At 52.3% G+C, this 19,518-nt stretch overlaps 7 protein-coding genes across 7 annotated transcripts; 4 read left to right on the forward strand and 3 right to left on the reverse strand.

Moving 5' to 3' along the window:
- Positions 1-249: 249 nt before the first annotated feature.
- Positions 250-3,163, forward strand: J4E86_008602 (uncharacterized protein; the record flags this gene model as incomplete). The annotated part of the gene is made up of 4 exons (XM_051449113.1): positions 250-316; positions 372-1,096; positions 1,146-2,871; positions 2,931-3,163. The coding sequence occupies 4 exons, from the start codon at positions 250-252 to the stop codon at positions 3,161-3,163; spliced, it is 2,751 nt and encodes a 916-aa protein (XP_051299532.1).
- A 176-nt stretch (positions 3,164-3,339) lies between these two features.
- On the reverse strand, positions 3,340-4,611 carry J4E86_008603 (uncharacterized protein; the record flags this gene model as incomplete). The annotated part of the gene is made up of 2 exons (XM_051449114.1): positions 3,340-4,413; positions 4,471-4,611. 2 exons carry the CDS (start codon positions 4,609-4,611, stop codon positions 3,340-3,342), a joined length of 1,215 nt encoding a protein of 404 aa, XP_051299533.1.
- A 426-nt stretch (positions 4,612-5,037) lies between these two features.
- On the forward strand, positions 5,038-5,959 carry COQ4 (Ubiquinone biosynthesis protein; the record flags this gene model as incomplete). The annotated part of the gene is made up of 2 exons (XM_051449115.1): positions 5,038-5,248; positions 5,301-5,959. The coding sequence occupies 2 exons, from the start codon at positions 5,038-5,040 to the stop codon at positions 5,957-5,959; spliced, it is 870 nt and encodes a 289-aa protein (XP_051299534.1).
- Positions 5,960-10,165: 4,206 nt separating this feature from the next.
- On the forward strand, positions 10,166-10,857 carry J4E86_008605 (uncharacterized protein; the record flags this gene model as incomplete). Its single annotated transcript, XM_051449116.1, has 3 exons — positions 10,166-10,354; positions 10,434-10,630; positions 10,731-10,857. The coding sequence occupies 3 exons, from the start codon at positions 10,166-10,168 to the stop codon at positions 10,855-10,857; spliced, it is 513 nt and encodes a 170-aa protein (XP_051299535.1).
- A 3,203-nt stretch (positions 10,858-14,060) lies between these two features.
- Positions 14,061-15,196, reverse strand: J4E86_008606 (uncharacterized protein; the record flags this gene model as incomplete). Its single annotated transcript, XM_051449117.1, has 3 exons — positions 14,061-14,511; positions 14,568-14,867; positions 14,958-15,196. The coding sequence occupies 3 exons, from the start codon at positions 15,194-15,196 to the stop codon at positions 14,061-14,063; spliced, it is 990 nt and encodes a 329-aa protein (XP_051299536.1).
- Positions 15,197-16,081: 885 nt separating this feature from the next.
- Positions 16,082-17,146, reverse strand: J4E86_008607 (uncharacterized protein; the record flags this gene model as incomplete). The annotated part of the gene is made up of 3 exons (XM_051449118.1): positions 16,082-16,559; positions 16,616-16,920; positions 16,970-17,146. The coding sequence occupies 3 exons, from the start codon at positions 17,144-17,146 to the stop codon at positions 16,082-16,084; spliced, it is 960 nt and encodes a 319-aa protein (XP_051299537.1).
- A 542-nt stretch (positions 17,147-17,688) lies between these two features.
- J4E86_008608 (uncharacterized protein) lies at positions 17,689-18,853 on the forward strand (the record flags this gene model as incomplete). The annotated part of the gene is made up of 3 exons (XM_051449119.1): positions 17,689-17,852; positions 18,072-18,691; positions 18,741-18,853. The coding sequence occupies 3 exons, from the start codon at positions 17,689-17,691 to the stop codon at positions 18,851-18,853; spliced, it is 897 nt and encodes a 298-aa protein (XP_051299538.1).
- Positions 18,854-19,518: the final 665 nt, after the last annotated feature.

The following is a 19,518-nucleotide window of genomic DNA, read 5'->3' on the forward strand; positions in this document are numbered from 1 at the left end:
CCCTGCAGGTGCACTTGCTCGCGCTGGTCGAGGGCATCTTCAACGTCGCCAATTCCAGACGGCCAGGCAAACACCACTGCGACTTCGCCCCGCCCCGTCCACGTCTCCTCGCCCACCAATTCCAATTGCAAGACCGCACTTGGACACGTTTGCAACCCCCCGTCGCAAGAGGCCACGTTAGGCGGAGGAAGAGCGGGACCAGTTTATACACACACCGCGAGCTAGCACGCGGAGCTGCACCACGACACCATGGACAAGAAGCACGAGGACGCCGGCGGAGTCGCCCAGATCGACAAGACGTCCGTCTTCCAAGAAGGTAGGGCACCTCCCGCATGCGCCAGAGGTTGGCGGGGGACGCTGACGCTGTCCAGCACGAGTATTCAACCAGAGCCCCATCTCGCCCAGGAAATGTAGAGTGATCCTGACCAAGCTGGCGCTGCTACTCTTCACCGGCGAGAGCTGGGGGCGCCAGGAAGCCACGACCCTCTTCTTTGGCATCTCCAAGCTGTTCCAGAACAAGGATGCCTCGCTCCGCCAGATGGTCTACCTGGTCATCAAGGAGCTCGCTGGCTCCGCCGACGATGTCATCATGGTCACTTCCTCGATCATGAAGGACACCTCCGTCGGCAGCGACGTCGTATACCGCCCCAACGCCATCCGCGCCCTCTGCCGCGTCATCGACGCCTCCACCGTCCAGGCCATCGAGCGTCTCGTCAAGACGTGCATAGTCGACAAGAACCCCTCAGTCTCCTCCGCCGCCCTCGTCTCCTCGTACCACCTCCTCCCAGTCGCCAAGGATGTCGTTCGAAGATGGCAGTCAGAGGCCGCCGAGGCCGCGTCAGGAAGCAAGTCAGGTGGTGGTTTCTTGGGAGGGTTTGGAGGGGGCTCACATACCACCCTCCAGGCCAGCACAAACTACATGACACAGTACCATGCCATTGGTCTTTTATACCAGATGCGCGCCGGCGACAGGATGAGCTTGGTCAAGATGGTGCAGCAGTACTCTGCTGCTGGTGTTGTCAAGAGCCCTGCCGCTACTGTCTTGCTGGTCAGATTAGCAGCTAAGCTCGCTGAGGAGGACCCAAACCTGCGAAAGGTGAGCTACATCCTCTCCTCCGGAAGATATGTACTAACAACTTTTACAGCCTATGATGCAACTCCTCGACGGCTGGTTGCGCCACAAGTCGGAGATGGTCAACTTCGAGGCTGCAAAGGCCATCTGCGACATGCGCGACGTTACCGATGCCGAGCTCGTACAAGCCGTCCACGTTCTCCAGCTCTTCCTCACCTCTCCTCGCGCCGTCACCAAGTTCGCCGCCCTCCGCATCCTGTCGCAAATGGCCTCCTTCAAGCCGGACGCCGTTCGCTCATGCAACCAGGATATCGAATCGCTCATCACCAACTCGAACCGTAGCATCGCCACCTTCGCCATTACCACACTCCTCAAAACGGGCAACGAGTCTTCGGTTGACAGGCTGATGAAGCAGATCACTGGCTTCATGGCTGAGATCACCGACGAGTTCAAGGTCACCATTGTGGAAGCTGTCCGAACATTGGCACTGAAGTTCAAGGCGAAGCAGTCCGGCTTCCTTGCTTTCCTCAGCGGCATTCTGCGTGACGAAGGCGGCTACGAGTTCAAGCGATCCGTTGTCGAGGCTATCATGGACCTCATTCGCTTCGTACCTGAGGCCAAGGAAGATGCGCTTGCCACACTTTGCGAGTTCATCGAGGATTGCGAATTCACAAAGCTCGCCGTCAGGATTCTATTCGTACTTGGACGTGAAGGTCCCTCAACACCACACCCTACCAAATACATCCGCTACATCTACAACCGCGTAGTCCTAGAGAATGCGATCGTTAGGGCTGCGGCGACCTCTGCTCTGTCCAAGTTCGGCGTCGGACAAAAGGACCCCGAAATCAAGAAGTCTGTCCACGTCCTCCTCACAAGGTGTCTGGACGATGTTGATGACGAGGTCCGTGATCGCGCTGCGCTCAGTCTTCGTTTGATGGACCAGGAGGACGACGACATGGCCGTTAACTTCATTCGTAACGACTCCATGTTCTCCCTTCCTGTTCTTGAGCACCAGCTGGCCATGTACGTCAGTTCAGATTCCCGCGACACCTTCGAGACAGCCTTCGACATCACCAAAATCCCCACAGTCTCGCGCGAGCAAGCAGATGCGGCAGACCTTACCAAGAAAACTGAAGGCGCTACCCCAACTCTTAAGGCACCCAGTGCCACCAAGGCACCTTCGAAAGCTGGTGCCGATGCCGCCGCAAACGCAGCATCGAACGCGCAGAAATACGCTACGGAACTGCAAAAGATTCCAGAACTGGCTGCGCACGGCGGCGTGCTCAAGTCAAGCGATGTCGTCGAGCTCACAGAATCCGAGACCGAATACGTCGTTACTGCCATTAAGCACATCTTCAAGGACCACATTGTCATTCAGTACGACATCAAGAACACTCTTGAGGACACAGTATTGATGGATGTCGAAATGGTCGTTACACCAGAAGACGATGGTGACGTGCAATTAGAAGAGGAGTTTGTCATCCCAGCGCCAAAGCTCGTCACCAACGAGCCTGGTACAGTCTACGTATCTTTCAAGCGCCTGGAGACCGAATCGCAGTTTATCGCCGCCAGCTTTACCAACGTACTCAAGTTCACCAGCAAGGAAATCGACCCGAGCACAAATGAGCCAGAGGAAGGTGATGGGTATCCAGATGAGTACCAGGTTGAGGATCTTTACCTCACCGGTGCTGACTACGTTGTTCCGGCATATGCAGGCAGTTTCGATAATGTCTGGGAGCAGTCGAATGGCGATTCGGCGACTGAAACACTGCAGTTGGGTAACATGAAGAGCATAACCGGTACGTCGATAAAGTTACGAGCTACCACTCATGACGAACGAATGACTGACGCGTTACAGATGCAACCGAGCAACTCACCAAGACTCTATCTCTCCAGCCTCTCGAAGGTACAGATGTCGCTTTGTCAACATCAACCCATACTCTCAAGCTCTACGGCAAGACTATTACAGGTGGCAAGGTTGCTGCTACGGTACGGATGGCTTTCAGTGCCAAGACTGGTGTGACCATGAAGATCGATGTAAGAAGCGAGGAAGAGGGTGTTGCAGCATTGGTGGTGGGTAGCGTGGCATAGGTGATAGATGAACATTTGTTTAGTAGCGTTTCTTGAAAGCGTAAAAGGTCCACAGGCTTCTCAGTAGAACTCTTGGTATCCACAGCTCAATGATTATGACATATATGTTACAGATTGAGAATATTGAACAATTGAACCCACAAGCGCTCTGAGATACCGACTCTGTCTGCACCCTCCTATGAAGCAAGTACGTCGATGGCCTTGTTGACAATACTCCGTATCTGTTTCCACCGTCTCACCACCGTCTCCCTCTGGCCTTCCGCAACCTCATGTTCCCCTTCACTCAAATCCAGCTGTTCTACCTCTTCCAGCGTATCCACTATCTCCCTCGAATACTTAGTCAACACATCCGCTAGGTACTTATTCAGCCTGCCCTGATCCCTTACTCCATCATCATCCCCCGACACAAACGCCGAATACCTCCTCGAATCCAGCACCAACAACCGAAGCACAGCTTGCGTCCTATAGCACACAATCTCCTCTTTGCCCGCACCGAACAACGTGTAGTCCCCATGAAAGCCATCCTCCTTCAGCGCATCCACCTGCTGCTTATCCAGCAAAGGCAGCAACAAGTGATCCAAAGGCAGCATATCATGAACGTTTTCCTCAAGGATGAAACCGTACTCCACGAGCAAAAAGTCGCTTGTGTGAGACCCATACGTGACAAAGACTTCCTCGCCCGCAGAATACGATCGGTCGGCCGTCACAGAGTAACCCTGGCTGTTGTGTTCGGGATGGCATCCGTTGTCGGAGTGGTTGAAGTAGTCGATTAGCGGGCACATGCAGTAGCAGTCGTCTGCTGTTAGTTTTGCACGTCGTTTGGGTAGACTGGGGTGGGCGTTGGGCAGGTCTGGGTATTCCCAGTAGAAGGTTCGGGTGTTTACTATGAGCCAGGTGTATGTGTAGAGGGACTTTGTTATGGCGGGAGGAAGGTGCGGGGAGAGTGTTGACCAGTCTTTTTCTAGGTTGGAGCGTTGTTTCGTGAGGAGCGTTTTGCAGGCTGGTGGCAGGAGCGACTGGAGTGATGCGGGGTAGTGGAATGGCATGGTGGATGCGAAGTCTTGTTGTGTGGGCCAGACGTCTTGCCAGAGTTGGTAGCCGTGTGGTTCCTGGCCGCTGTACCATAGGGAGAGGGAGGCAGCGAGTTTTCCATGGACGGTGGCGTTTTCGGGGAGCTTGAAGGCTTGGATTGAAGGGAGGGCCACATGGACGAGAGATTTGTTGGAGACGTGGACTAACTTGTCTCCTTTCTTGATGATTTAGTTGAGGGGTTTGAGTTGGGGGTAGCTTTGGTGGGTTGGACTGACTTTGATATCTTTTGCGGCTACGATGCCCATTCCTCGACCGCTGAAGCGTGCTGGGGCTATTCCATCGATTTCAACGCCGTTGGATTTGGCCCAATCGACGAATTGGGCATGTTGTTCGCCGGGGTCTAGTGCTGCAGTCATGGCTGCGGTGGATGATGCTGATAGCCTAAAGGCTGAAAGTACTCCTTTGATCCTGACCCTCACATCTGTTAGAACTGTAGATATCTCATTGGTTGAGACAGTCAATTATCGTACCGAAGGTTCCTTCCAGAAGCGGATACACAGTATCTTGATTTGAAGTTGTTCTTTGTAGGGTCAGGATCTAAAGAATTTGGTGAGCTACCTTGAAGGGAATCCTATCCACTGCAAAGTAAAGTCTCGTTTATTGAAAAAGCAATCGAAGATGTTGCAGCTGACAAGTCCGGAAGTTGGACAAAGAGTCATCTGCTAATACTTTGGCGTGGCTGGTGCATGTGGCGTATCGATAAGAATCGCGTCATGATCGGCTCGAACCAGATGAGAACCATCAAACCCGCGCTGTGCACAATCCCTCACTCAAACGCGCAAATGGCGAGAAATGTGCGAGCATGTCGGCTCCCAAAGCTGGCGTCGGGCTCAATCTTCCAAGCGTCATCATTCGCGCAATCAACACGCTGTTTCTCCGTCCTCAATCGCCCTCCGCCGAATTATGAGGGTCACATACCATTGACGCGTACGGAAAGGTTAGGGCTGGCAATCGGCTCGGGTCTCGGAAGTTTCCTGGACCCGCGAAGAGGAGGTAGTCACGATCCAGAGTTTCAATGTCATGGTTCGCTGCTTACACAAGCCAGACCTCATTGCATCCTTTGGCGAAGCCACCGCGCAACCCTACTTCATCTACAAGCTTCGCGATCGCATGCTCCTCAATCCAACGGGCCGACGAATACTACGCGACCGACCACGCTTGACGTCTACCTCGCTCGACATTCCACGCCTCCGCAAACTCCCTCCGAACACATTGGGCTATGCATACGCGGCATGGCTTGACCGCGAGGGCGTCTCACCAGACACACGAGCGCCAGTACAGTACATAGACGACGAGGAGTGTGCATATGTCATGCAGCGGTATCGTGAATGCCACGACTTCTACCATGCCTTGGTTGGACTACCCGTCTTCCGTGAAGGCGAGGTCGCTCTCAAGGCATTCGAGTTCGCCAATACCGGCCTGCCTATGACTGGCTTGGCTGTGTTTAGCGCTTTCACCCTGAAGAAGGCTGAATGGAGACGTTTCTGGGACGTCTATGGGCCGTGGGCTACACGCAACGGCGCACAAAGTGACGATGTAATCAACATCTACTGGGAGGAAGAGCTGGAGACGGATATCGACGAGCTAAGAGCTAGATTCAGCATTGAGAAGCCACCGGATCTGCGAGCTATGCGCAAGGCGGAACGTGAAGCGCGCAAGAAAGAGAAGGAGGCTAAAGAAACCATGGCACGGGCTGCCGTATGAGATTACAACTATGTACATTATCGTGTAATAACCACCTGGCACATATCTCGACCTTGGCCTGTCATCTGCGTAGGATAAGTCGCATGCAGGTTACTTGCTCAAACCAGCAGGCGACACAAGGATGCGGGGTCTCCACACGGGACGGCACCCGCCAGCCGAATCATCCACTCCAGACGACCAATTCCTATGAAAGCGCGACCCACCCGCACCATGCAGTTTGCTCGCTGCCTACATCAATCTCCGATCATCGACTGCTGTCATGGCCGAAAAGCGGAAGCATGGCGAATCTCCCGGATCTGACCAATCACGACTTCCACTTGATGAGGGCTGCCCGTCTACCAGCCCAGCGGGCAGCCTGACAGTCGTCGAGAACTACCCCAGAAAACGTATAGCGATAGCTGTGGGCAACACTACCCCTGACTTCCGACATTAATTACTCATAGCTCGTAGTGCAACGTTTGTAGATTTCGGAAGACACGCTGTGACGCCCAGAAGCCGGTTCGTCAGACAAAATTGCATTTGTATATGCCCTTGTTGACATTTGCAGTCTTGTGGTTTCTGTACTGAGCTCGGAATTGAGTGCACCTACCGAAAGCCAACAGTCGGCGACCGCACAAAACCAGTCGGCCCCCCGTCAGAGGCCTGGTCAAGCATTGAAAGACGACTGGCACAGGTTGAAGCCAAGCTAGAATCTACGAATCAATATGCGCCTGGTTCTGCAGCACTCTCACCCAACACGTCTACTCATAGCGATATGCACCCTCCTCCAGAGTCCAGATCACGACACTCGAGCGCCAATCGAATGGCAATTGAAACGATCAACAACTCCACCATGTCTGTTCCATCAGTTGGTACACCAGTATCGTATGACTTTGCTTATCGACAGACAAGCACCGAAGGAAAAACTCCGAGGCCTAGCCTCACTACTTTTCACGCACCTTCTTACATCCATGTGGAGAGCTGGGACTACACAGCTGACTTTTACGATGATGAGGGTAAAGTAGCCGCCACACATAGCTCTTAAGATATCATGTTAACTTATTACTAGTATGTAGCTCCCTTGCTATACTTTGCCAACGCGGTGCTGAGACATCTTACTATTCGTGCTAACAGCTTGGCAGATCTTAGCCGGTGAACAACTAGCGGATCAGTGTGACGCAGTCATCTCACGTCCAGTGGATCTATCCCGACGAACGTGCCGACGACTCCAACAATCTTTTGTGGAAAACTTCCTTCGATGGACACCTATTTTCGATCAACGAACCTGCGTCAGTGCGCTTGAACAGGCAGACTCAAGTAGCTTTGAGCACCCTAGTGCATCAACATGCCTAGCATTCCTGATACTAGCCCTTGGTGCAATCTCTGAAGATAGGAATGATAATCCGAATAATCTCACTCCAGGGCTGGAGTACTTTGCACGTGGCTGTCGCCTCCTCGAACACCTATCGCTTCGCATCGGACTAGGTAGCCTTCAGTGTCGGATACTGCAAGCTTCATACTTCAAGTTCGCTATCAGACCACTGCAGACATGGAACTCCATCACGCAGGCTGCGAGAGACTGCATGCATATCTTGAGCTCCAGAACTATGCAACGCTACAGCCCATCGGACCAAGAAGCATTCAACCGAGCGTTTTGGGCTTGCTCCACCGTGCTGCACGAGTAAGCTATCCAAGCGCGGCTTGCATCGTTAGCCTCGATAGCGAAAGACTTTACTAACGTAAATATGTGCTTAGACTTGAGGCGACATGTAAAATGCATCCCATCGGACTACGCCATTTCCATGAATTGGTGCCACTTCCCCAGTTCGAAGAGGAGGATTCAGGCTTCTACTTCTTTCTGGCGCAGATCAGCCTTAGGAAGTTCTTGACACAGACTCTTGAAGTTGTCGGTTACTGTAAGTGTCTCTGCAGAGTCAATTTTGCTACGTGCACTTACCATGCGACCGCCCCTTCCAGTTACAGGACAGGTCATCTTCGCCCCGGTCGTCGTTGGCGAGCTACGTAAACAAGTGCGCGAATGGTACCATCATCTACCTTCTGCCGTTCGGTTTCCCTTGGATTCGACGCCGCTGTTTGACTCTAGGAAGTCTTTCCTAAGGATTCAGTACATGGCTCTACACGTAGTGCTTGGCTGGCCTTCAGTACTTAGGATACTCGAGAACAGCGAAGGGGAGGCCAGTGCTCAGGAAAACGAAACGATTGTAGTCACAAGGGAGCATGCGCGACACTGCATAAAGAGTTCAGCCTTGCTTCTAAGTGTAGCAGACGAGCAACTCATGGGAAGAAAGATGGGAACGCACTTTACACTATACCCGTATGATCATTGCGTTCAACCATGTTGATCTCTAACTAAATCTATCTAGGACATTTGCGTGCTTCGCAACCTTACTCATAGCGTACAACCATACGGCTCTCTCTTTCATCGAAGAAACCAAGCAGGAGCAGCATATACGCAATGGATATGAATTACTGCGGCCATGGACGCATCTGCCTCTGGTTCGACGAGGTTTGGAAAGGGCACGCATTCTAATGCAGCAAAACGATCTTGCGCATATCTTCCACGCATATGCAGATGAATCACCTCAGCCTGCGTCTGGTGTTAGTCCACCAGTAGCAACGAGTAACGACTGGAGATCTCCACATCCAGGGTTCAGCATCAAGCCATGATAGCCGCGCGGACCCTGAGATGGCATCTGAAGTTCCGTAGGAAGACCGATCGCAATGCGGCATGGTTCGATTTAGGGAATCCCACGGGCTTAAACCACGCCACAAAGACGTCATGCCAATCGGAAGATATTTGTGACAACCGGTATACACGACCTGCCCGAGGTCTCGTTACGAGCGTCCGATACGAACCTGGTCTTGAGTTCTTTCGCTGTTACGCCAGGGCGCCCTGCTGACAGATCCGTGCGAATGGGATCCTTCCCACACGGAACAACAATCACAATCCGTAGATGCATCTCGATGCAGGACCGTTGATCCACATTTGAAAATCGGTCGGTCATCAGCAGCGTATACCTGGCATTCTTGGACTGCGCACTCATCCCGCGTTTACGAATACACGACGGAGAGGGCTTTTGTGTGGTGATGCGCACACAACCACCACTGGCACCAGCATAATAATTTACACGCAGAGAACCCCACGACAGTCTACCAGAATGCAGAAGAAGTTGCAGCAATACCACCGAACACGGCCTGCATGCTATCTCAAGTCTATCGATCAACATAACTGCCCGCCTGCGGAGCAGAGACCACAATGATCACCAGTGCTCAGACATCAGTCCCTAGGGTCTACGTAGTAAGACCGTGCTGAACAAATAGATGTTCGAGCTGCGAAACATCCTGGCTGAACCCCAAGTGTTCGCCTGCCGGCAAACACGAGCCTTGCATCATAGCTCACCTTAAGATCACCTGAAGATGCAGTTGGGGATCCTGCAAAATGACCTGAACCCGGCAAGATCCACATCAGTCCAAGCCATAACATCGTGCAGCCTCGCGATCTCTGGAGTAGATGCATCCTATCGAGTGCGTTGCGCTTATCAGTCACCAACCGACCGCCCAGGTGGCCGCTGCGGCTGTGATTTGAGTAAGGGCTGTCCTGCCTTGCACGACTGTTACCAGCATCAGCTATGAGATGCGAGAAGCGCTACGTCCGCAGAACCGTCATTCATCGCGCCATCTTAATACGATCTAATTCTCTGAATCAGCTTCGCATGCAGTGTCTTGTTTCATTCATTCTAAAACCAAACATTCTCAGTATAACACCACGCTAGTCCCAAAAGAGCAAGGTTCATCGCTAGTGTACAAACGAGCGTTGTCTCATATACCTAGATATCAATCGTTGATAATCTGTGTTATCCTTTTGCGACACATTTTGTGGCCCGCCATGGGGCACAACCGACAACCTGAACTCTACGCAGCGGCGCTTATAACTTATACTGCCGCTGCAGTCGCGCTTGTCTTTCGGTTGGTTGCACGCCGTCAGACCAGCCATCCGTTGGTATGGGAAGATGTTTTGGCCGCAGTTGCGTTTGTATGTGTACTCGACTTTGTATCGATACAAGACTTACAGTTGTACAGTCCACTGGAAGTGCTTTCACTTTCATCAGCATATACAGTACGTACTATCCTGCGGTCTTAACAACTAAGCGCTGACGGCGACCAGAGATGCGATGGGGACTCGGAAGACCACTTCACCACATCGACATGGCAGAAGACGAGATCGTATACCATTATTTCCTAGAACTATGGGTAGATATGTGGTTCTACACGTTTTCCGTCGGGCTATCCAAGTTCGTCATACTAGGCTTCTACTGGAGAACATTTGGTCTTTCCGTCATCCGACAGCCTATCAGAATCCTGTTCGTCTGCTCGGCATGCTGGATCATTGTCAGGGTAAGTCAACGACCTATATCGACTTCTGAGTACGGTACGCTGACCTCACAAGGTTGTCCTCATCACGATGCAATGCCAGCCGATTCAGAAGTTCTGGTACAAAGACATTCCTGGCAAGTGCACATTGCCGCCGATGATGTCGCTCTTTGCCGCGGCCATACCTCATTTCATTCTTGAGGTCGCGATATTACTCTGTCCGCTCTATGAGATATCCAGACTGCATATCTCGACAGCACGCAAGGTTGCTGTAGCGGCAATGTTCGCGGCTGGCCTGTTGTAAGTCGCAAATAGTGAACGCGTTAACATTTCACTAATATATTCGAAGGGTCTGCGGTTCAGCACTCGGTACCATTGCTCATACGGTCGCCCTTGGCAGAAACCCCCATCCAGATCTCACATACGACGGCATCGACGACCAGATATGGGCAGTATGCGATGTGAACCTGGCATCCTTTGCAAGTCAGTCATCTATGCTGAAGCTTTTCCTCGAACCAGGTCGCTGACATTCACCGTCTAGCGTCCCTCCCTCTCCTCCGACCCGCCCTGCGCTCCTGCGGCGGTATATTCACCCATCTCCTAACAAACAAAAGATCCATTGGCCCCAGTAATTACGGCAATCCAAACTCCGCACCGACCTTTGGTAGTGCTCCTAAGAGGGGAGGTAGCCGGACATTGACGTCTACCTGTCCCGATACCGAGTCTACGATTGAGCTTTCTGCGGACTTTTGCACCGAGAGAGGTGAGAATCATGGTAGGGTAGCGGCTTCGCACGAGCATGGGAATGAGTGTGGGAGCGAGTGTGGTATGCATCATGCCGCAAGTCTTGAGTTGGAAGATCGGCGTCTTGTGTAGGTACGGAGTGACATAAAAGCCGTACTTAGATTTTCTCCAAACCATGAGTATGGACTGAAGATAGAAATCTCTTACACAAAAAACCATCTATCAAGTTAACCGTACGATGTTCAAATCACGCTTGAAGATCTTTGGTCCGTTCCAACATCTTCTCAAAGAGATATTGACCAAAATTTCCCAGCCATTTGATGTAGTTTGCTTCGAATACTAATCCACAGCTCACGTAATCCAAAAATCCCTTGTCTTGTAAGAAAAAGAGCTTGAGAGCCATGGTACAAACATGTAAGTGATCACTGGAGGATCTTCAGCACCTGCCTCAGCCTCGAATGGTTGTAACCATAGACCGACTCGCTCCCAATCCCACCCTACTTTGTGTACTAGGAGGAACGCGAAAACTGTGTCCATGGGCTCATTGTACCGATCTTTCATTTCGTAAGCGCGAAATAAATATATAGCGTAGCAAGTTCTGATCTCAGCTGCCTCAGGACCGATATGCGAATATTCAAGGCACTCGAATGGGATGTCGAGTCGCGCCATTTCGGACCAGCAGAGGTCGTGTCCACCTCGAACCACCGATGCATCGTGACCATGTACTACGCGACCAAGATGCCTTCCAACAACGGGTCTCTTGCGTAGCATGATCTTGAACGATGGTGCTGAGATATGTATCCGCTGAGAATAGTGGTGCCGCTGGGAAGAATTCGGACTGGCCTTCTCAAAGTCTCCCAAAGACTGCAGAAGCCCATCCTGCTTCTCAAGAAGAATCGCCAGGTTCTTTGCAACCACCAGGGTCGTGTTCGGTGTTTTTCGTATAGGATATACTGCATCCGGATTGTGCAGCCATCCTGCCCAAGAATAACTTGGGAAGCCTAAACGACGATTGACTTTCTCATCCTGGATATCGTGGCGCCAACACAATCCAATGAGAAGCCCATTGAGATACCCGGATGTATCGAAAGGCAAAGGCATACCCCAGTATGATCTGATAGGTGGCTCTTGTTGTTCGAACTCGCCCAAGATGCCATCAAATGCATTGAGGATGTCAATATCATAGGTGAGGACTCTCTCAGTGTACGACTCAATCAAATCGTAGATCGTCTCTCCGTCTACGTTTGGCTGCCACTTCTCTAACTCGGAATGATAACGTATCTGAGAATGCTGTAGGTCCTCGCTAATGACGCCTTCATCGCAGTCGAATAGAACTTGTTTCTCAGTGAAGATGAGCCTCCGCCTTGAAAAGTAGCCTTCCTGAAGCGTCCAGCCACGTCGGAACCATCCTTCTGTGTAGTATATCAAGGCCCAAGGCCAGGGCGAGAATGTAACCAGATTGAGGTCGTTGTATTGACCTTTTGTTTGCACATTATCCCGCGGTACCGAAACGCCCAACAGTCCTGAACTGGCGTCCGCATCACCGGCTGCTATTATCGTGATTTGAGCAGAGCGGTAGATGAGGTGCATTTGGCGAATCTGGTGCTTGAAATCGTCTTCATTCTTCTGGAGAACGCAGTATGCGTCGATCCAAAGATAACGAATGCCGAGACTCTGGGTTACTCGAATAGCATCCTCTACCGTTGAAGGGAGTCTTGCTGGAAGCATGTCTGTTTGCTGGTCCAGAGACCCGCTATTGCTTTTGCCCCACCGATAACTCAACGCAGCATACGGGATATTGCCAGAAGGTCTTACGATTGCTCGTGTGTGACAATCGATCACCCTAAGCCGGCTTGGCCGGCTACTGAATGTTTCTATCTGTTGATTGCAGGAAGTATGATGAGTCAGACAGTTCTGTAGTTGTCGTCTCGTAGCGCTAAAGTCAAGCAAGGTCGGAACTTCATTTACTCGTAGCGGAGACGGTTGAAGTTCTGGTGTCTCGATCTCCGCGGACACGCCGAAAGGAACTATCAAGCCAGGATGGCTAGCAACTTGATATTCAGGCTTTCCGTCTTCAAAGTCATAGAATATATTGACATGAGACGACAGCTTCGTTACAGGTCCAGACTTCGTGGATACCCTCATCAGGCTTTTTCCGCGGTCAAGTTGGAGATAGCGTGGTTGCAGCAGATCGTTTCGCGGTAATAAGTTGACCTTTGTCGCCGAAATGAACTCACAGAACTCGCAGCCAGACTGCGAGTCCCATGTCCAGATAGTAGTAGGGTCAGAACATCGTGTGACCCACACTTCGTGTCCCTTCCTGAGCGGTATGCCTTCGTGATGGCCTTGCAAGATCGCAATGAGATCGATGTCTGAACAATTGGTGCATAACATCTTGGCAGGGCCCGAACGATACGGGTTATGTCGTAAAGCATTTGAAAGAAGACGGGTACATAGTTTTAACTCCAGAGCTGTTGCCTAGAGCTATCTGAAAGTACGAACCCATTCGTTATCGAGCCCATGGTGTGCATGCAGGAAGCGGGGTCGTATCCTGCACGTTTGTCTCGTGTCACCACCCGCGGCAGGAACCCACAAGAGCACTTATCTTGCTGTGCGTTCGTCATATGAATCATATGCGATTGCTAATCGTTTTTTTCTTTTAGTTGAAAGCGGTAGTTCAGTGTTGCAATGTTGCTTCTCCAGGAACCCACAAGCCTACGAAAGGACATCTACTAGCAACATGTGTTCATCACACACAGACAAGCCTGTCCAAAATACTCAACACAGCCATCAACTCCAGTGTCACAGAAAACGTAACGTTACATATTGAAATGGATAGACTATCCGTTTCCACCTCACACCTCATAATGAGTGAAAAGCCTAGTTCCCAGATTTGGTATCATCGAAAAAAAAACATACAACCACGCTCAAACGCCAAACCCAGACAAGAAAAGAAGATGATTGCACGTCGATAAGCGTTAAGTGCTTAGTACGCATTACCACCCCAACCCGGTGTCTTCCCCTTGCCCTCATGTGGCGAGTAGTATTCGTCTTGCTCCATAACCGGACTGATGGTTATAGAGCCTGGCTGGTGCTGCGGTGGCCCATACCAGCCGTTCCCTCCCGCAGGCACATTGCTGTAGTAACCTCCTCCTCCGTGTGCAGCCTCCTCGCCGCCAAGGTTGTTGAAAGCTTGTGTGCGTGGTGTCATGGGCGACTTCATGCCGCCAACGGTACCGGGTGTACGGGGTAGTTGTTGGAGTTCCCACATGTGCTGCCATTGTTCGTCGGCAGTCATCTCGTTGTCGTAGGGCGATGAGGCCCACTTCTCTTTCTCGGCTTTCTTCTCGGCTCTGCGGGCGGCGTGGGCTTGTTTCTGGGCGGTGGTTGGGATGAGGGAGTAGGCTGATAGGGCGAAGAAGACGACGTAGATGGTGCTGTTGGGGTAGAGTTAGCGTTTTACTCGGATGGGTACGGGTGGTAGGGGACGTACAGCATGATAATGCTAACGGCGAAACTGCTTTTGGCTTGCATGCAGTAACTCTTGATGTGCTTGTCGTCCACGATATTGCAATTCTTGGTGAGATACCAGGGTGCGCCATTGTTTACGTGCTCTGGGTCAATGGTGTCGGGCGCGGTTTGGATGTGAATGCCGTATGCCCATAGGGCCATGAGCGCGATGTGGAGGAGGAGCGAGAGGATTGGGAAGAAGACCTTGAGGAGCCACAAGGTCGTTTTGACGAGCCAGAAGAACATGCATACTACGCCGATTACGAGGTGGTATTGGGTGTTGCTGTGATTATCAGTACACTATTCAGGTTTGAAGTGGAGTGGAATGATATCAAGGATATGGATTGTAGTGTTGATTCGGTATGTTACTTACAAGCTACTCCATACTAGAGGTGTATCTACTGGCCGGTAATTCGCAGCCGCGTACAAAACGGTGCTCGGCTTCGAGTTGAAGCCGAACTCGCCTCCCACTCTCCACAAAATGGTGCGATAGAGGTTTGGCGATGCGATACCGAAAAGGGCAAGATTGGCCACGGTGAATGGCAGTTCAAAAATCATGAGAAAGTAGATGATTTTCGGCAGGCGCCATGTTCGCGATATGAAAAAACCCATGACGGGCGTTCGAAGCCGTCACGCTCGACGGTGATGTGCGGTGGTGGGCGTTGCCGTATACGTGATGCTGCGCTTTCAGCTGCGCTCGGACGAATCGCGATTGCGGGATAAGGCTGGAATGCGCCGTCCAGTCTTGTTGCGCAATTGTCGTTAACCGAAAGTCGATAGCTGGAGATGCTACCAAAAGCCTCCGATGGTCGCACACAGTCGTTGTTCGTGCTCGAGGTCCGGACGTACAAGAAAAGCATCAGCATCCAGCGCTCCGGGGCCTTTCACGCTCTTAACAGCCATGTAAGCCCCCATCTTAGCCGACGCCAGTGAGGGAGCTGAGGGGCGAAAGAGCCATCGCAGGCGCTGAGTGGCACGCGCATGCTGCGCGATCACACAGCTTGTGAGGTGTGACGACGAATCAGACTTGCAGGTCGGCGCTGCAGGCGGGAGCTAGACGGCTTGTTCCTTGCGCCATCCCTGCTCCTGTACCGAGGAATGTGGGTTAATATCGACGAATCGGGTAATTCAATATAGAACTCCAAGGTAAGAGGTCGGATGAAGTGGAAGGCCTTATCGCGGGGTTGCACAACGCAAGCGATCGCTTGCTGTGCCGTACAGCGCCCGCGGACAGGAAACGGCGTGTGGCGCGAATAACGTTGATGGCCATGGTTCCCAGACTGAATTTTGAAATGTGGAGCTAGTCTAGTGGAGCAGTCCCTCGACTATCACGAGCCGTCTGGAATTTACGGTCTTTGTGGGCGCGTAAATTCGAGTTAATGGTGTGAGCGTCGTACATACAACAGCGCTTGCCGCTGCGACGGGATCATTGTCGAATGCAAAACCTAGTATTGATCGCCTTGAACTATCCAATGGTAAATTACCTTAACCTTTCCATTACCACCACTTCTCGCACAGCACTCTCTCTGGAGCGACATTATCCTGCTCCTTGATAAACTTCACCATGTCGTCGGTCATGTCTGGGGGCCCGCAGACATAGAAGACGGTGGACTGGGCTTCCTTCCTGTTGCCAACTGCGCTAGAGAGGGCAATGTCGTCAATGCGATGCGTCCAGGCACACACTGGCACTTCGGTAGCCGAGTCAATTTGCGGCAGCGTCAGAGACATGAGTGGATGTATCAAGTCACCTTCATTTGTGCCCATCTCGGATCCGTCCCACGTGCCTGTAAAGAAAAGCTCAAGGCGGTCTTTGGTCACCTTGAATCTGGGTATGCGGAACAGGTCGAGCACGTCTTGCAGGAAGAGGACTTCGCTCGGGTCGGTTTCGCGCGAAGGGACTTTGGTAGAGTAAAGGAAGCGTACTTCGAGGTTCGGGTAGTTCTGGTTTATGTAGGTCATCATTGACATCATAGGGCTGTGGGGTGTTAGCGGGCGAGGCGTGCGACTTGGTCACGGCAGAGCTGGACGCACTTAATTCCGACACCTCCAGCGATGAAGATGGCGCGCTTAATCTTTTTCATGTCCAGACACGGGGGAGGCCACACGAAGCTTCCGCCTACACGCACAGTGACCTCCTTGCCTAGTATGTCCTCCGCCGGCTGCCACAGCCATGCTGCCGGCGGGTTATTAGGGCTCTTCTGAACAGCTAGCTCGAAGTAGGGAACAAAATCGGGATCCGACCGCGGCAGGGCTTCGGAGGGCGACGAGGTAATGGTGAAGCCACCGGCCTTGTCTACATCGGGCACAAAGACATCAAGCCATTGGCCGGGGAGGAACTGACTTATCCATCAGCGCATGTCGCGAGCGAGATGGAGATCGTCATACGTTGAAGCCGTCCTTTTCCTTGATTTCGAATTTAAAGCGCTTGATCCGGTCGTTGACGGGCGTGACTTTGGCGACGGTGGCCGTGTGCAGGTCGTTCTCTCGCGGTTCCGTCGCGGTGCGCTCTTGGTGGCTTAGGATCGCTTTTGCTGAGCGAGCTTGTGGCATGCTGCTCAGCATGCTTCTCTGCGAGGAGAGTCGTCGCTGAAATGAGTGATGGGACAAGAGTCGACGGGCAGGAAGGCTCATAGCAAGAAGAAAGTATCTTACCACGAGGAAAATGTAAGTGGGGACACCAGGTAGAGGGGTCCAATGCGTTATGCAGGATGATCCACTGGGCGGGAGCTTGGACGACAGCCGTTAAGGCTAGCTGACTTCACCCTCACCACGGCATCGGCATCATCTCGGGCCTCCAAATATAGCCAAGTGGCATTGGCCATGAGCCTCCGAGAATGGGCTGACTGCCATCGTGTCGCACGCTGAGCTGTCGCGTTTGACATGTGCGAGTGCGTGGTGTACTATGTAAGCAAGCTATGACGCGTGCGGGAGCCGCGGCTGTCACCGGAGAGCTGAACACCATAAGACAGCAATTGCTCTGCATCCTCCTTTGACACGAAATCAACTGCACGTGCACTGCCCAACACACGACATATCGTCACTGACTCTACTGCTCAGCCGACAAACACCTCCAATATCTCCAACTCTTACCTGATTCAGGCACAATGTCCGTCGAGGAAGGCACCCATGCCTTGGCTGATGGCAAGCAGCTATATACGAAGACATTCAAGGTATGGTGGAGCCATAGCAATAAGATCGACATTAACGCAATGAGCAGACGGACGGTCCGGCCAAAGCCCGACTTGTGTTCATCCACGGATTCTCAGACGTACGGCTCCCATGGACACAATACTGAATGCATGACTAACGTTGCCCCTAGCACGGTGAGATCATCTAGCTACATGAATAACACCCTTCTGACACAGGTCAAGTCAACACGTACGGCGACTTCTTCCCCCATCTAGCGTCTAGAGGTATCGAAGTCTATACGTTCGATCAGAGGTGCGCACGTGCACTGCTTCCAATATTCACTACTGACAAGGCACAGAGGATGGGGCCGATCTGTAGCAAAACACGCCGAGCGAGGAGACACGGGCCCGACTACCCAGGTGCTGGACGACATTACCTCCTTCATCAAGACATTGATCCCGAGCCCTGTCCCGCTCTTCATGATGGGGCATTCCATGGGTGGCGGTGAAACGCTTTGCTATGCCGCACAGGGTCCGGAGGAGGTGCTCAAGCACATTCGCGGCTTCCTCTTGGAGTCGCCCTTTATCGACTTTGACCCCAAGTCCAAGCCATCACCCATCACGGTCTTCTTCGGTAGGGTCGCTGGAAAGCTCATGGCAAAGCGTCAGTTGACCAACAAACTGGATCCAAAACTCATCTCGCGAGACCCGGAGGTCTGCAAGCGATTCGACGAAGACGAGCTCTGCCACGATACCGGCACACTCGAGGGGCTCGCGGGATTGCTCGATCGCACCAATGCTTTGTCCAGTGGGAAGATCATCATACCTGACAATGTAGGAGAGGGTGGCGTGACGAGGATCTGGATTGCTCACGGCGAGCAGGACGGCATCACCAGCTACCATGCCTCGAAACGCCTGTTCGATGCCTTGCAAGTCAAGGACAAGGAGTTCAAATCGTACGCCGGACACTTTCATCGCTGTAAGTACATGTCTGACCCAGTCCATGGTATTGGCACTAACCTTGTCAGTACACGACGAGCCTAGTCCTGATAAAGATGTGTTCCGGGACGACGTCGTAAACTGGGTACTGGCTCGCGTGACGGACCCTGTGGGTGATGATAGTGCGAAGCCAAGGCTATGAATCTGTGTAGGAGCTCTCTAGAATAGGAAACAAGCGCGCTGGCAACGTAATCACGATACGATTATCTTTAGGTGTGCATTGCTTGGCCCAACTCGTACGTACACGCGCGGCTCCCGAGGCGCAAGGCGGAGGATCTCCAGGCCCATGTCCCTGCAGGAAATTGACGACGGCACGGGAGTGATGCATGAAGGCTGCAATGACATAGTGTGCGGTTGTTAAATTTGGCAACGTTCGTGATCGGTAGCAGTAGAGGTCATCGCAATTGATTAGACTATCCCCTTTTTTCACCTGTGGCAGGTAGAGCATGAGATTGCTTGCAGATTGGAAATATAGACCGGCATTGTGTTCTCCTGGTCTTGCTATTAGAAGTGCGGTAGTGTGCATCTTGCCTGAGTGGGACGGATGGTGGCGCCCCCACAATTGCCGTGTGTTGACGCAAAAGGCGCCATGAGAGGCCAGGCTCGAGGGCCGATAGCAACCGCGAAAGAGGCTCCAAATTGTCTTGGAAGTATTCGCAGCGAGTGGCATTGAGGCATCCCGCAGTACTGAGAGGCGCAACGGCTGCCACCACATCCCATGTTACTGCGCACCGCCTGCAGCAATGGACATGGCCTGCGTGTCCAGTTTAGCCAGCGTGCACGCGTCTCACTCCACGACTCCTCTAC

Source organism: Alternaria arbusti (genome assembly GCF_024043155.1).
Source record: "Alternaria arbusti strain BMP 1465 chromosome Unknown scaffold_14, whole genome shotgun sequence".
Taxonomy (NCBI): Eukaryota; Fungi; Ascomycota; class Dothideomycetes; order Pleosporales; family Pleosporaceae; genus Alternaria; species Alternaria arbusti.